Genomic DNA, 14,843 nt, shown 5'->3' with positions numbered 1-14,843 from the left:
TTCTCTATGAATAAATATTTCATAAACCAAAGATTTTGTTTGGTTTTTGAGATGGGGTCTCAAACCATTAAAACCCAGACTTTCCTGGAAATCTCTATAGCATCCAGCTTCTACCTCCAATGGCGTGCTGGGATTAGAGGTATGTGCCACCAGACCACCAGACTTTACAAAGACTGTTTTTAAATGATTAAAGAAGCTGGAACTAGAGGGGACCGCATCAAGTGTGAAACAAAGAAGGTATTTGCTGGGATGTAGCTCAGTGCTTAAGTGCTTGTCTAGCGTGGGCCCTGGGCTTGATCCCCAGTACACCACCACCACCAAAAAAAAGAAGGAAGGAAGGAAAGAGAAGGTATGTCAGGAAATTAATAAACCTGACATTAATCTTTCATATAACGTCTGGGAGGGAATGGAGCATGCTGAGAGGGGCGTCTGATTTGTTTAATTTATAAAGTGCAGATAATTCAAGCATCCTTCAAGTAGGTATGAGGATGAAAGGAAATCAGTTAGAGAAGGGCTGGTGCTAAGGCTCAGTGGGTAAAGAGGATCACTCGCAAGCCGACCACATGAGGGCCAGGTCCATCCCTGGAAACAGCAAACACGGAAAGATTTGACTACACGACGTTGTCTTACCTCCACATCATCACATCACATCACATCACACACCACCACCACCACCACCACCATCACCACCAGCTAATAGTTGTTTTTAAAATTATGAGAAAAATGTTAGAAATATGTCTAGTACTCTAAGACTCATAAAAAGAATAAAACTCGCTTGGCTAATTGCTGCCCTAGATAAAAACAGAGACTGAAAAACTCTGCTGGGATTGGCCCTCTGCAGCCACCGTAGAAAACTAGCTTCGGGTCTCTTAGCAACGGGGTTTGACAACACCAGAACGGAGGTGAGAGCTGGGAGGATCTAGCCTGGAGATTTCCTAAGGACCTGGGGAGCCTACCTTGCAGTCACAAGCCTGTAAAAAGTGGTCCCTGAGGAGTGGGACCCTTCGCTAGGGCAGCCGGCTAGGGCCTTCCCCTACTGGAGAGCGGCACTGATACAGTCCATCCTCCTGCCTCAGTGAAGCGGCCAGGGCTCCACTTGGGCTCTATACAAGTCGTATTCTTGCAAGACTGCTTGTAGGAAAACATGGCAGTTTCCATTTTCACAAATTAATCAAGCCTAGCACCAAATACTGCCACAGGTTGGGGCTGTCATTGCAGTGGATACCTGGTCAGGAGATTAGTAAATTATACCGGGAAGCGCCAGAATGGAGGTGTCAATGCCCCTGCCTCAGATATATGTAGAAAAAACCCTAGCCATTATCAAGCCAGATATTGTAGACAAAGAAGAGGAGATCCGCGACATTATTCTCAGATCTGGATTCACCATCGTTCAGGTAACTCCTGGCGTCTCTTCTCTTAGTTTGTGCTATGCTTATATAAATGTTCCCACCCAATTAGATCCGTGGTAACAGTAAGTTTACATTTCTACATATAAAGGTTATATGTAAGCTGGGCAGGTAGGCACATGCCTGTAATCTTAGTACCGGGGAGGCGGAGGCAGGAGGATCAGGAATTCAGCTATGCAATGACTTCAAAGTTGACAGGTCAGCCTCGGCTCTGTGAGACCTCTCTCAAAAACCAAACAAGTTACATGTAACAGGTAAGTTTTTCACACTTCCAAAAGATATAGAATAAGACACAAAAGAAGCCGGATTGCCCTCTCCTTCTCTTAACTTCTCAGGTCTAGAGAGAGGAAATGACTTGCTGCGTTGTCCTTCCCCAGGGGAAATCAGAATCTGCTTATTCTTCTAAGTCATGTGCAATATTCTGGTGCATAGTTAGGTTCTCTAGTGTTGGTAGGGTGTTTGTTTGTTTGTTTGTTTGTTTTTAAACAGGGCTTCTTTCTGGGTAGCCCTGGCTATCCTGGAACTTCCTCTGTAGACCAGGCTGGACTCACACTCAGAGATCCACCTGCCTCTGCCTCCTGAGTGATGGGATCAAAAGTGTACGCCACCACCGCCCGGCAAACATTTAATGTTTTAAGACCAACATTTGTTCTGCAGTTGGTAAACACAGTCAGTCATGGAAGCCAGGCCTTCCAGAGGACATTGACAGGTCAGCTCGTATTACACAGGAGTTCTAGGCCAGCCTGGGGCACAGGGGACCCAGGCCCTGGAAGTAGTCTTGTAAGCCTGTGATCCCAGCCCTAGGTAGGGTAAGACTGAAGGATCTTGAGCTCCCCACCATCCTTCAGAGAGTTCCAGCTGTCCTCTATTTGACAAGGTCTCCAACAAAAAACATATGTATAAATGTATCAAAGAGAACTTAATATTTTAATGTTTTTGAATTTTATTTGAACTACTACTTTTTTATTCTCTGAAATGTATATAGCTGAGTGTGGCGCTTTTAATCCAGGCACTGCTGAGGCAGAAGCAGGTGTATTTCTGTGAGTTTAAGGCCAGCCTGGTCTCCATAGCAAGTTCCTGGCCAACCAGGGCTACATAATGAGACCCTACCTTGAAAACAACAGCAAAAATGATATAGTATCAGACTATCATCTTATTTTCTATTTTGTCAGTGTTTTTAAATAAAGAACATTGAGCTGGAAAGGGGCTTGGGGCAGTGTTTGCTGAGCAGGCACAAGGACCTGAGTTTGAATCCCCAGCAGTCACGTAAAGGTCAGGCATGGTGGTGGACACCTGTGGGTAATCCCGAGCTGGGGAGGCAGGGCAGGAGAGTCCCGGGGCTTGTGAGTCCACAAGTCTCGGCAGATTGGTGAACTTTAGGTTCAGTGGGAGATCCAAGGTGGTGAGCAACTGAGGTTAGCACCCAATGTGGATCTCTGGCTCCACACGCATGGCACCTGCACCCCCCCCATATGTGTGTGTGTACACACGAACACAGACATGCATAACACACACACACACACACACACACACACACACACACACACACACACACACACAGATGGTGGAGGGGAGTTGATGGTACAAGAAATATTCAGATGAACACAAAGTCTTTAATAAATGTTGTGAAGAAAACAGTATTTTATACTGGGATAGCTCTAAGTGGACCTAAATCTTTAAAAATTAAACTTATAGGTGGGGCTAGGGTGTGGCTGAGTGGTGGAACACAGGCTTATCAAGCATAGGCTGTGGATTCAATCCCTACCATTTTCCTCTATCTGAAAATATTAAATCATGTTTGTGACTTCTTCAAGAAGAAAAGTGACTAAGCAAGCAATTGGGGGCGGGGAAGGCACTTAGAAATCCGGGTTCTCAGGCTGAGGATGCAGCTCAGCTGTGGCATGTATGCCTAGCCAATATAGAACCATGGCTTCCATCACCAGCACCGCACAAAACCTGGAGTTCAGTGTCCATATTCAGGGGACTGAGGCAGGAGGACCAGAAGTGTGATGAGGTCATCCCCAGCTACATAGTGAGTTTGAGGCTAGCCTGGGCTACATGAGACCCTTTGCCTACAAAGAGAGAAAGAGAGAAACAAAGACAGTCTCTCGCTATTTAGTTCAGGATGTCCTCCAGCATGCAGTGATCCCCCTGCCTCTCCTTCATGCGAGCTGTGAGTAAGGTGCCCACAAACCTTGTGTTTTGCTTTCTGAGAGGATCTCACTATGTGGCTTCAAGTTCTGCTATTGCGGGCTCCTGAGTGCAGGGATTGCACACCGTGTGCCATTATGCCTGGCTTAATTTTAAATTTTGTAGGTTTTCTTTCTTTTTCAAAGAAAGGTATCTCTTACTGGGATCAAACTCGTGTGTGTGTGTGTGTGTGTGTGTGTGTGCGTGTGTGTGTGTGTGTGTGTGTGTGTGTGTGTATGTGTTTGAGACGGGGTTTCTCTGTGTAGTTTTGGTGACTGTCCTGGATCTTACTCTGTAGACCAGGCTGGCCTTGAACTCACAGAGAGAAATATTTTCTTTTTTTTTTTTTTTTTGGTGGGAATCAAACTCTCACAGTGGTAGGGAGCTGCTCTGGCTTCTGTACTCTACATACTTAAGATGTATCAAGTATGCCAGGCAGTGGTGGTCCACGCCTTTAATCCCAGCATTGGGGGAGGAGGAGGCAGAGGTAGTCGGATCTCTGTGAGTTCCAGGACAGCTGGGGCTACACAGAGAAACCTCGTCTTGGAACCCCACCCCCAAAATGTTTTAAGTCCCTTTAAAAAAAGTCTTTCTCTTTGTGTGGTGTGTGCTTACACGCTCCTCAGGCCCGGGTCCTCACCTCGTCTGCTGTCTGAAACAGGCTTTCCTGTTTGCGTCTACATTCTTGACGCTAACTGGGCGCGAACTTCTGAGGTCCCTCCTCTCTCCAGCTGCCCTCTCTCCACAGGTGCGCAGGCATGACAAACTCCCACGACAGTGTTGGGCATTAGGAAAACTCTGGGCATCCGAATCCAGGTCCTTACATTGAGCGGTCATCATTTACTCACCGAGCTAGCTCCCCAAAACTTAAGTCCACGTTTGAAAAAGTAAAGACAGACTTAGTAACTAAGCGGCTCGTATTGATGATAAACTAAAATTCATGGGCTGGACATGGTGGTACACACCTTTAATCCAAGCACTCAGAAGGCAAAGGGAAGTGGGTCTCTGTGAGTTCCAGACCGTCCCAGGGCTACACAGAGAGACCCTGTCTCAAACCGAACAAACAAATGAGTAGACTCTCAGGCCAGCAGTGAACGGTAGACCAGGGACAGCGGCGGTCTGTGTATGCAGCCGCTGCCTCTGCTACTGGGTCAGCCACAGCGACGGATTTGTTTTTCTTTTGCTTATTTGGCGGGGTATATGTTACATCAATTGTACCATTTAAACTCTTTTTAAGGCACAGCGCAGTGGTGTTAAATAATTCGCCTTGTTTTGTGACCCTCGCCACTATTCATCCGTAGTTTTTCAACCTGAAGCTGTGAAGTCTTTTTAAAAAGTGGGTGAGGTGTGTTTCTGTCTTCACCAGCCCCTCCACTAGCCTACTTTCTGCCCCGAGGCGTTTGACTCCTTTGACATTGGAGGGTGTTTGTGAAATAGGCTCTGAAAACCTCTCTCCTTCCAGCAGGTGGCAGCATTTTCCTCGTCCCACACTCAGCTGTGGCCCACACATTCGCTGTCACTGCTTCATAAAACTAATTGCAAACCGTTTTTCACCAGATTTCGTTTCGAAGCAACCAATAAAACCATTAATTTTTGTTTCGACTTTAAAGATGAACTCTAAATTTTTTAAATTATGCTGCAGGAGCTAGCGAACCTGTAGAAGGGGCCCATGGCTGCTGGGCATGCCTGTGTCTGGGGAGACTAAGGCAGCAAGTACCCTGCCAGACAGACAGACAGACGGGGCTACGGGGCGTGAGGCCAGCCTGGGTTACGTCTTAAGACCCCCGTCTCAAAACAAACAGCTTGTGCACTGGGCGTGGTGGAGGGAGCGGAGTCATGGAGGGCTAGACTTCTTGGGAGCTGGCTGTAGAGTTTATCAGAATAGTCCTTTATATGGTCTGAGGATTCTCTACACCCTCTCATACCATGCCTGGAGCTAAACTAATGTGTCCATTTTGTTGTTGTTGTTGTTTGTTTTAGAGACAGTGACTTACTCTGCAGCCCTAGCCGACCTCACTATGCAGACCAAGCTTGCCTGATCTCTGGGTGACTGTGTGTACGTGTGCCTATTATACCCGCGCATGGATGCCAGAAGAGGGCCTCGAATCCCTCGTAGGTGGAGTTACAGGCGTTTGGTGGATACCCTGCCTGTAATGCAGGTGCCAGGATCCAAACCTCTGGTCCTCATGACTGCTCAGCAAACACTCTTTTAAAAAATGTTTGTATATTTGTGTGTGTGTGTGTGTGTGTGTGTGTGTGTGTGTGTGTGTGTGTGTGTGTATGCTCAGTGTACGTGTTTCAGTCTGAAAACTTAGGGTATCAGTTCTCTCTTCCCAACATGTAAATTCTGGGGATTGAACTTAGAACCTCAGCCTTGTCAGCAAGCACCTTTCCCGTGAAGCGGTCTCACCAGCCCATCGGCCTAGGGATCTTTTTTTTTTAAGTGGGATAAATACTTCCTCTGCACATATTTAATTTAAATATCATTTCTGTATACTAATACAAAGATAATTACAGGCATCAGCCACCATGCCTGACCAGTTACTAATGACTTAATGAGCTTTATTAATGGCTTTATTGAGCTGTCACTTTAAATGCTTTTGTTGACTTTGTTTTGTTTACAGAGACGAAAACTACATCTGAGCCCTGAGCACTGTAGCAACTTTTATGTGGAACAGTATGGGAAAATGTTCTTCCCAAACTTAACAGCTTATATGAGTTCTGGGCCTCTTGTTGCTATGATATTAGCTAGATATAACGCCATCTCTTACTGGAAAGAACTTATGGGACCATCAAATAGTTTACTAGCTAAGGAGACACACCCGGACAGGTAATTTCCCTGGGGCTTTAAGGATTGAAGTCCTCTTTTTTTCTTTTTCTTCTTTCTTTTTTTTTTTCTTTTTTTTGTTTTTTTGAGACAGGGTTTCTCTGTGTAGACCTGACTGTCCTGGATCTCGCTCTGTAGACCAGGCTTGCTTCGAACTCACAGAGATCCTGGCTCTGCCTCCTGAATGCTGGGATTGAAGGTATGTGCCACCACCGCCCAGCTGATGCCCTCTTAAAGTATGAAAACCAAAGAAACAAAACACTCCAAACCTGCATCTTTTCGATGGGTGTTTTCCACCCCATGGAAGATCTCCTAAATGAACTTTTCTCTGATGTAAGGCAGTGAATTTGACATTCTCACGTTTCAATGCTATCTTAATACCAAATGATATATACAGAAAGCATCAGAGAATATCTTATTGATGGCTGATTAGCCTTGCATTAAACTGCCTGTACCGTAGGATTTATTGATTGATTGTTTTTTTCTGGGACAGGGTTTTACTGTGTAGCCCTGGTTGTCTTGGAACTCCCACTGTAGACCAGGCTAGCCTCAAAATTAGAGATCCACCTACCTCTGCCTCCCGAGTGCTGGGGTCAAAGGCGTGTGTCACACCACCCAGCTTGGTTTTTGTTGTTGTTTTATTTTGTTTTGATTATTTTTTGAGACTAGGTCTTACTCTGTAGCCTAAGTTGGCCGTAATTCACTGTTTGCCCAGGCTAGCTTTGAATTTGTGACAATCCTCCTGTCTCACTCCCCCTTCCCCATGCAGGGGTTACAGGGATGAGCCAGGACACATGGCTATGGAGCAGGATTGTTGACACTACATTTTATTCACTTATTCTGTGGGTGTGTCTACTTGAACATGTGGAGGTCAGGGATGGCTAGTGGGTCAGTTCTCTCCTTCAACCATGCGGATCCCGGGGCCACACTCGGGCTTGGCGGCAAGTGCCTTCAGCAGCTGGTGCCCTCAGCAGCTGGTGCCTTCAGCAGCTGGTGCCTTCAGCAGCTGGATCCTCTCACTGGTCCTGAAGTGGGATTGTAAGGGGAAAACTAGAATTTTTAGATTTCTTTTCTGGACACGGTACATACCTTTAATCTCAGTGCTTGAGAGACAAAGGCAGGCAAATTTCTGAGAGTTTAAGGCTAACCTGGTCTGGATAGCAAGTTCCAGGTCAGCCCAGGATACATAGTGAGAAACTATCTCAAAAAAAAAAAATCCAAATTTTCAACATGATCTCTAGTTTCTAGAAATGAAACAGCTATCTCATTATTGAATTGGTATTTCCTTTCACTTCTCACAAAACACCTTTCTTCACCTAGAGAATGCCTGTTTTCACAGTGTATTCCACCAGCATACATAAATTTATTTGACTGTCATCTAAGTAGATGAAAAGCTTAAAATTAGATTAGTGATGCCCTGTCTAAAAACAAACAAACAAATAGAAAAAGCCTGGCAAGATGACTCATTGGGTAAAGTACTTGCTGCCAAATGGGATGATCTGGATTCGAACTCAGGACCCATGAGCTGGAAGGAGAAAACCACTCCTGAAGTAGTCTTCTGACTTCCACATGTGATTCCCAGCCCCCCTCCAAATAATGAAGAGGGAACACTCCCCTGTAAAGTAAGGCAGGGTGTCAGAGTTGAAAGGGCAACATCCATAATCTGCTTTAGTCTAAGGGCAATTTACGGTACAGATGAGCTACGGAACGCCCTTCATGGGAGCAAGGACTTCGCTGCCTCAGAAAGAGAGATTCGCTTCATGTTTCCAGAAGGTGAGTTTCTCACGCCTGCTTTCTTGACTCCACCTCCAAACTGTTCACTTCTTAAAATTTGTTTTTATCTTGAAGACGTGTCTGAGAAGAAGGAATTTTCCTCCAAATATGCTTTGTTATATTTTCAGGTTGTGAGTCATCTGAACGTGAAGCTGGAGGGGCCTGGGATGTAGCTCAGTTTGTAGGGTACTTGCTGAGCTCCTGGAAAGTCCTGGGTTTGAATCCCAGCGCTAGACAAAAGCAGGCAGAGGCCACAGGCCCATGATCCTAATTTTAGCCCTGGAGAGGGGAGGGCAGAGGGATCAGATGTTCAGTGTCTTAGCCCTGTTGGAAGCCGGTGTAGGCTACCCCGGACCTTGTCTGTAGGCTACCCCGGACCTTGTCTCAAAACAAACAAACAAAGCACAAAAGCAAAACAAGAAACAAACTCTCAGCACCTGGGAGGCAGAGGCAGGTGGATCGATGTGAGTTCCAGGCCAGCCTGGGCTTCATAGACCTGTCTCAGTGATACAAAAGCAGAGAGACAAGGGTTGCGAGCTAACTCAGCAGTTAAGAGCACTCGATGCTCTTGCTAAGGACCAGAGTTCAGTCCCCAGCGCCCACATGGCAGCTCATAACTCCAGTTCCAGGGGATCCAACACCCTCCTCTGACCTTCTTGGGCACCAGGCATGCACCTGGTGCACATTCATACATACATGCAGGCAAAACATTCACACACATGAAACAAATATTTTAAAAACAGAAACAAAATGAATCTTGAACCCAAAAGCTGAAAAGTGAACAGCACCTACAGAAGTATGCTGTGCCCTGGGGTTTCTGCAGAGTTCTTTCTCCTGAACGGATGTATTTAGGATTGCTCTCCTATTGTGTTATCCTTCTTCCTAATGGTCCATGACACTTCAGAAGTGTTTCAGGCACAGAGGATAACAGATGTAACAAGTTCACAGATTATATTGCAGCAGTACTGGGTTGGTCGCTGGCCTTGAACACTGCTCCTTTGTTGTGGACTTGGTAAATGTGTCTTTTTCCAAACAAAACAAAACAAAAAAGCCTTAAGTCACTGTGAATTTGGTAATTGCAGATCCTTTTTGATTTCCATCCAGTTTGAAGTTTCGAAGCTGGTAACCCTTTAAGAAATGGAAATACTGGTCGGGCGGTGGTGGCGCACACCTTTAATCCTAGCACTTGGGAGGCAGAGGCAGGCAGATCTCTGAGTCTGAGGCCAGCCTGGTCTACAGAGCGAGTTCTAGTTAGGGCTACACAGAGAAACCCTGTCTCAAAAAAAAAAAAAAAAAAAAAAAAAAAAAAAAAAAAGGAAAAGAAAAGAAAAAGAAAAAAAGGAAAGAAAAAAGCAGAATTAGTGGAGAAGTGGGTATACTATCTTTTAAGTACTGGGGGTGAGCCTAGGACTTCACGACAGGCAAATCTTTGCCAGTGAGCTGCTAAGTCCTCAGCCTTTTATTTACCTATTTATTGTTAATATTTATTTTATTTTTGTTTATGTCTGTGTGAGTGTATGGCACATGTGTGCAGATGTCCTCAGAGGCCAGAAGAAGGCATTGGATCCCCTGGAGTTAGAGTTTATGACAGCTGTGAACTGCCTGATGTGGGTGCTGAGATATGTATTTGGGAAGAAAAACTGACCTTAACCACTGAGCTATTTCTCCAGCCCCGTATTTATTTTGAGACAAGCCCGTGTGTCTCAGGCTGGCCTTGACCTCCTCCTGATCTTCCTGCCTCCAGCTTCTGAGTGCTGGGGTTTCAGGCATGTACTGCAGCCTGACTTTCCAGTCCTTTGTCTTTTGAGACAAGTCCATCTGTGCCGGCCTCCTGAGTGGCCACCGGGCTTGGATTGGTTTTGCTTTAGTTCTTTTGTGTGTGGTTGTTATTGTTATTTTGTTGTTTTTTTATTTAAATTCTATTTATTTCTCTGTGGGATCACAAATTTAGCTAATACTATGTGTAAATAATACCTTAGTAAACAGAGTGTGGTGACTCACACCTGTTATCACAGGACTCAGGTGGCCGAGCAGGAAGATCACCCTGGGTTTGATGCTAGCCTAGGCTACTTAATGAGTCCCAGGCCAGCCTGGACTATGGTGAGACTCTGTCAGAAAGCCAACAATAATAACAATTATAACATTTTAATAAATGTAAAGAAATAGAAATCTGTTGCTTGAGTTTTCCTGCCTGGCCCACAGTCAGGACAAATCTCTCTCACCCGCCAGTCCCACAGCCTCTCAGACCTGACCAAGTAAACACAGAGACGTATATTGGTTACAAACTGTATGGCCGTGGCAGGCTTCTTGCTAACTGTTCTTACAGCTTAAATTAATCCATTTCTATTAATCTATACCTTGCCACATGGCTCGTGGCTTACCGGCATCTTCACATGCTGTTTCTCATCCTGGGGGCTGGCAGTGTCTCTCTCACTCAGCCTTCCACTTCCCAGCTTTATTCTCCTCCTTGTCCCGCCTACATTTCCTGCCTAGCCAATGGCCAATCAGTGTTTTATTTATTGACTAATCAGCAACACATTTGTCATACAGAACATCCCACAGCAGAAATCAAATTTAAAACTCACAATGATGAGTGTCTCAACAGTTGAAAACTTTTGAAAGCATCCTCTTTGATAGCTGTATAATGTTTAAGCACTTCTATTTGCTTTTTAGTGAGAACTTCTTTGTATTTGCAGTGATTATTGAACCCATTCCAATTGGACAAGCTGCTAAGGACTATTTAAATCTGTACGTAACGCCAACCCTACTCCAAGGACTCACGGAGCTTTGTAAGCAGAAACCGGCAGACCCTTATGTACGATACTTTTTTATTCACACTAGAGAATATTGTTTATCATTTTCCTATTTAGAACTGTTTGTTTGTTTTTGAGACAGCATCTCACTACTTAGCCCTGGCTGCCCTAAACCAGGCTGGCCTCAAACTCACAAAGATCTACTCGCCTCTGCCTCCTGAGTGCTGGGATCAAAGATGGCACCACCATGTCTGGCTGATATTTATTCTTTTAGTCTGAAGACCCACAAGTTCTGAGGCTTTCTTGGTCTATGTCTTGACTCCGTGGCCACCAAGCAGGACAATTTAGTGAGAGTCTGTCTCAAAATAAAAAATTTCAAGCCGGGCGGTGGTGGCGCACGCCTTTAATCCCAGCACTCAGGAGGCAGAGCCAGGTGGATCTCTGTGAGTTCGAGGCCAGCCTGGGCTACCAAGTGAGTTCCAGGAAAGGCGCAAAGCTACACAGAGAAACCCTGTCTCGAAAAACAAAAAAAAAAAAAAAAAAATTTCAAAAGGTGGTCTGGTCATGGTGGCCCATGCCTTTAATCCCAGTACTTGGAAGTAGAAGCAGGCAGATCTGTGTGAATTCAAGGCTGGTCTGGTCTGCATATTAGATTCCAGGCCCCCCAAGGCTATACAGTGAGGCCCTGTCTCAAAAAAACAGAACAAAACAACAAAGGTGTGTGTGTGGGAGGGGGGAGCTAGGTGGGTTGGAGAGAGATCGGTAAAGCACTTACTATGCAAGCCTCATTCCATCCTGGGATTCCATTTTCTTATTCTTTTTATTAAGGTTTTTATTAGCATATAGTAATTTTACATAATAAGTTCCATTACGACATTTTCATACACGTACATGGTACTGGGTGATTTTTCTTGCTTACTGTTGTTTTGTTGGACAGTTTTGTTTGTTTGTTTGGGGGGAGGCAGGGTCTCACTATGGAGCCCAGGCTGTCCTAGAACTTGCTATGTAGACCAGGCTGGCCTTGAATGTTGTGGTGTTTCAGCCAAGGTCCCTCTGTCTAGCCCTCTAACTTACTAGGAGATGATGTATTTTGGTCACACGTGTGTGCACACCCCGTTTACCTGCCATTATCCCCGCCCCACTCCTGCTAACACCCTTCCTCTTCCCAGCTAGTCCCTCCTCCTGCTTCCGCGTCTTCCTGTTTCTTTTTTTTTTAAAAAAAGATTTATTTATTATGTATACAGAAGAGGGTGCCAGATCTCATTACAGATGGTTGTGAGCCACCATGTAGGTGCTGGGAATTGAACTCAGGTCCTCTGGAAGAGCAGTCAGTGCTCTTAACCGCTGAGCCATCTCTCCAGCCCCCTTCCTGTTTCTTTTGACTAAGTTTCACTGGGGTCATTCACAGGAGCCGCTGGTGAGGGTACGAGCCAGGGCACCTCACAGGTGGTTGCATTGCTGAGGCAAATGTCACTGCCCCTCCAGGAGCCATTGACTTCCTAGGACTCCCTAGGGAGGGGTCAGCCCCCCCCCCCAGCCTCTCGCCGTCCATTGAAATGTCACGACACTTGCGTTTATTTATTTATTATTTTCTTAATGTGTGTGCTACAGCACACATATGGAGACCAGAGAGGCCCTTCTCCTTCCACGATGGGAGTCCTCAGGACCTTACTAAGGTCTTCAGGCTTGGTGGCAAGTACCTTTACCTGCCAAGCCATTTCTCTGGCCCTCCATTTATTATTATAATTATTACCATTATTTTCTTTTGTTTGTGGGAGAGGATTCCCTGCAGCCTGAGCTGGTCTCAGACTAGCTATGTAGCCAAGGATGACTTTAAACTCTGGATCTTCCCGTTTCCACCGCCCAAGTGCTGGGATTACAGATGTGGGCCACTTTTCCCCAGTGTGACAGATGCTGGGAATCAAACCCAAGGCTTTGTATTTAATAGGCAAGCATTCTATCAAATGAACCAATCCCCAGATCTTAAATGTTTTTGTTTTATTTTGTTTTTCCAAGACAGGGTTTCTCTGTGTAGCTCTGGCTATCCTGGAACTAGCTCTGTAGACCAGGCTGGCCTCGAACTCATAATTATCTGCCTTCCTCTGCCTCCTGAGTGTCACGATTAAAGGCGTGCACCACACCGCCTGGCTCTTAAAAAATGTTAATTACACTTATTTATTATTTGTGTGTGTGTGTGTGTAAAAGACTTTTTTTTTTTTTTTTTTTTTTTGAGTCAGGGTTTCTCTATGTAGTCCTGGCTACTGGCTATTCTGGAACTCAGTTTGCAGACCAGGCTGGCCTCGAACTCACACCACACTCAGCCTTTATTTTTATTCTTTAAGTGATTTTAAAAGCTGTTTAGCAGCCAGGCCATGTAGACCAGTAGACCAGGATAGCCTCACACTCAAAAAGATTCACCTTTTCTGCCTCCCAAGTGCTGAGATTAAAGGCATGTGACACAACCCAGTCCAAACTCATACTCTGAACCATTTTGCAATGAAAAGCTAACAGTATAGAAGAATGATTTCACTATGTTGCAAAAAATTTCATTTCATATGTTTCTTTCTTTCTTTTTTTTTTTTTTCTTTTTTTTTTTTTTTTTTTTTTTTGGTTTTTTGAGACAGGGTTTCTCTGTGTAGCTTTGAGCCTTTTCCTGGATCTTGCTCTGTAGACCAGGCTGGCCTCAAACTCACAGAGATCCGCCTGCCTCTGCCTCCCGAGTGCTGGGATTAAAGGCGTGCACCACCACCGCCCGGCTCATATGTTTCTTATTAGCATTGTCCAGGTTGGCCACAAACGTGAAAGCTTGAGTTTTTGGTTACGATTGTTACAGTCTCTCGGTTCTAAGGAGGTAACAGCCTGCTCTCTTGGCTTTGCCCCAGTCTCCTCCTGCCTTAGTTTAACTACCCCGGGGTCACATTCTACACCCCCTTAAGTTAGACCAGCAGTCTGGTCTGTACCTCAGCCTCCACTAAGCCCTAACGACACAATGGCCACTGGAGGATATCGTCTCTCTCTGTGTGGTCACTTGTCAACCTCCAAGATTATAAAGATCTCTCTAAACTGGGGCCAGGCGGTGGTGGCACACGCCTTTAATCCCAGCACTCAGGAGGCAGAGCCAGGTGGATCTCTGAATCTGAGGCCAGCCTGGGCTACAGAGTGAGTTCCAAGACAGTCAGGGCTACACAGAGAAACCCTGTCTCAAAACAAAAACAAACCAACAAATAAGCTGTCTAGCTGGATTTGGTGGCGCACACCTTTAATCTCAGCACTCAGGAGGCAGAGGCAGCTGGATCTCTAGAAGCTCAAGGCCAGCCTGGGCTACAGAGTACGTTCCAGACAGCCTAGGCTGTGAGATCCTGTCTTAAAATTCTTTTTTAAAAAGATACTTCATTTTCTAGTTGATAGGTTCATTATACATAGAAAGGAACTAGTTAAATGTTTATTAACTTTAGTTTTTATCTTTTCCATAGATCTGGCTAGCTGATTGGTTGTTGAAAAATAACCCCAACAAACCTAAACTTAGACATTTTCCAGTGCCAGAGGAAGAGCCTTAGCACACTCTGCAGGACAAGCAGCGGCTGTGTTACTGGGAAAAGCTGTGCATCCACTTTTTACAAGATGCCTCCTTCCTAATGGGTTGAGTCACTACATGTGTAATAAACTATTTTTTCTTTACATTAAAGAAACATCTATGTGTCTTTGTATGGGTATATGTCTGCATGTGAGTGCAGGACCCTGAGAAGGTCAGAGGCATTGGAGCCTGTGGCCCTGGGGTTACAGGGCGTTGTAAGTCACCTGACATGAGTATTGGGAGCTCAGCTAGGGTCTTCTGCAAGAGCATATGCATTCTTTGACACTAAGTCATCTCTCCAGCCCTAAAATATTCTTAAA

At 45.3% G+C, this 14,843-nt stretch overlaps 1 protein-coding gene across 1 annotated transcript; it reads left to right on the top strand.

The window, feature by feature from the left end:
• Window positions 1–879: 879 nt before the first annotated feature.
• Window positions 880–14,638, top strand: Nme5 (NME/NM23 family member 5). The gene is made up of 5 exons (XM_052741849.1): window positions 880–1,394; window positions 6,221–6,426; window positions 8,096–8,196; window positions 10,893–11,011; window positions 14,423–14,638. Exons 1-5 carry the CDS (start codon window positions 1,266–1,268, stop codon window positions 14,504–14,506), a joined length of 639 nt encoding a protein of 212 aa, XP_052597809.1. The 5' UTR covers window positions 880–1,265; the 3' UTR covers window positions 14,507–14,638.
• The last annotated feature ends 205 nt before the right edge of the window (window positions 14,639–14,843 follow it).

Source organism: Peromyscus californicus, unplaced genomic scaffold (genome assembly GCF_007827085.1).
Source record: "Peromyscus californicus insignis strain IS unplaced genomic scaffold, ASM782708v3 Scaffold_17__1_contigs__length_78620276, whole genome shotgun sequence".
NCBI classification, from domain to species: domain Eukaryota; kingdom Metazoa; phylum Chordata; class Mammalia; order Rodentia; family Cricetidae; genus Peromyscus; species Peromyscus californicus.
Note: the sequence above shows the minus strand (reverse complement) of the source record. Positions and strands in the feature narration are given on the sequence as shown.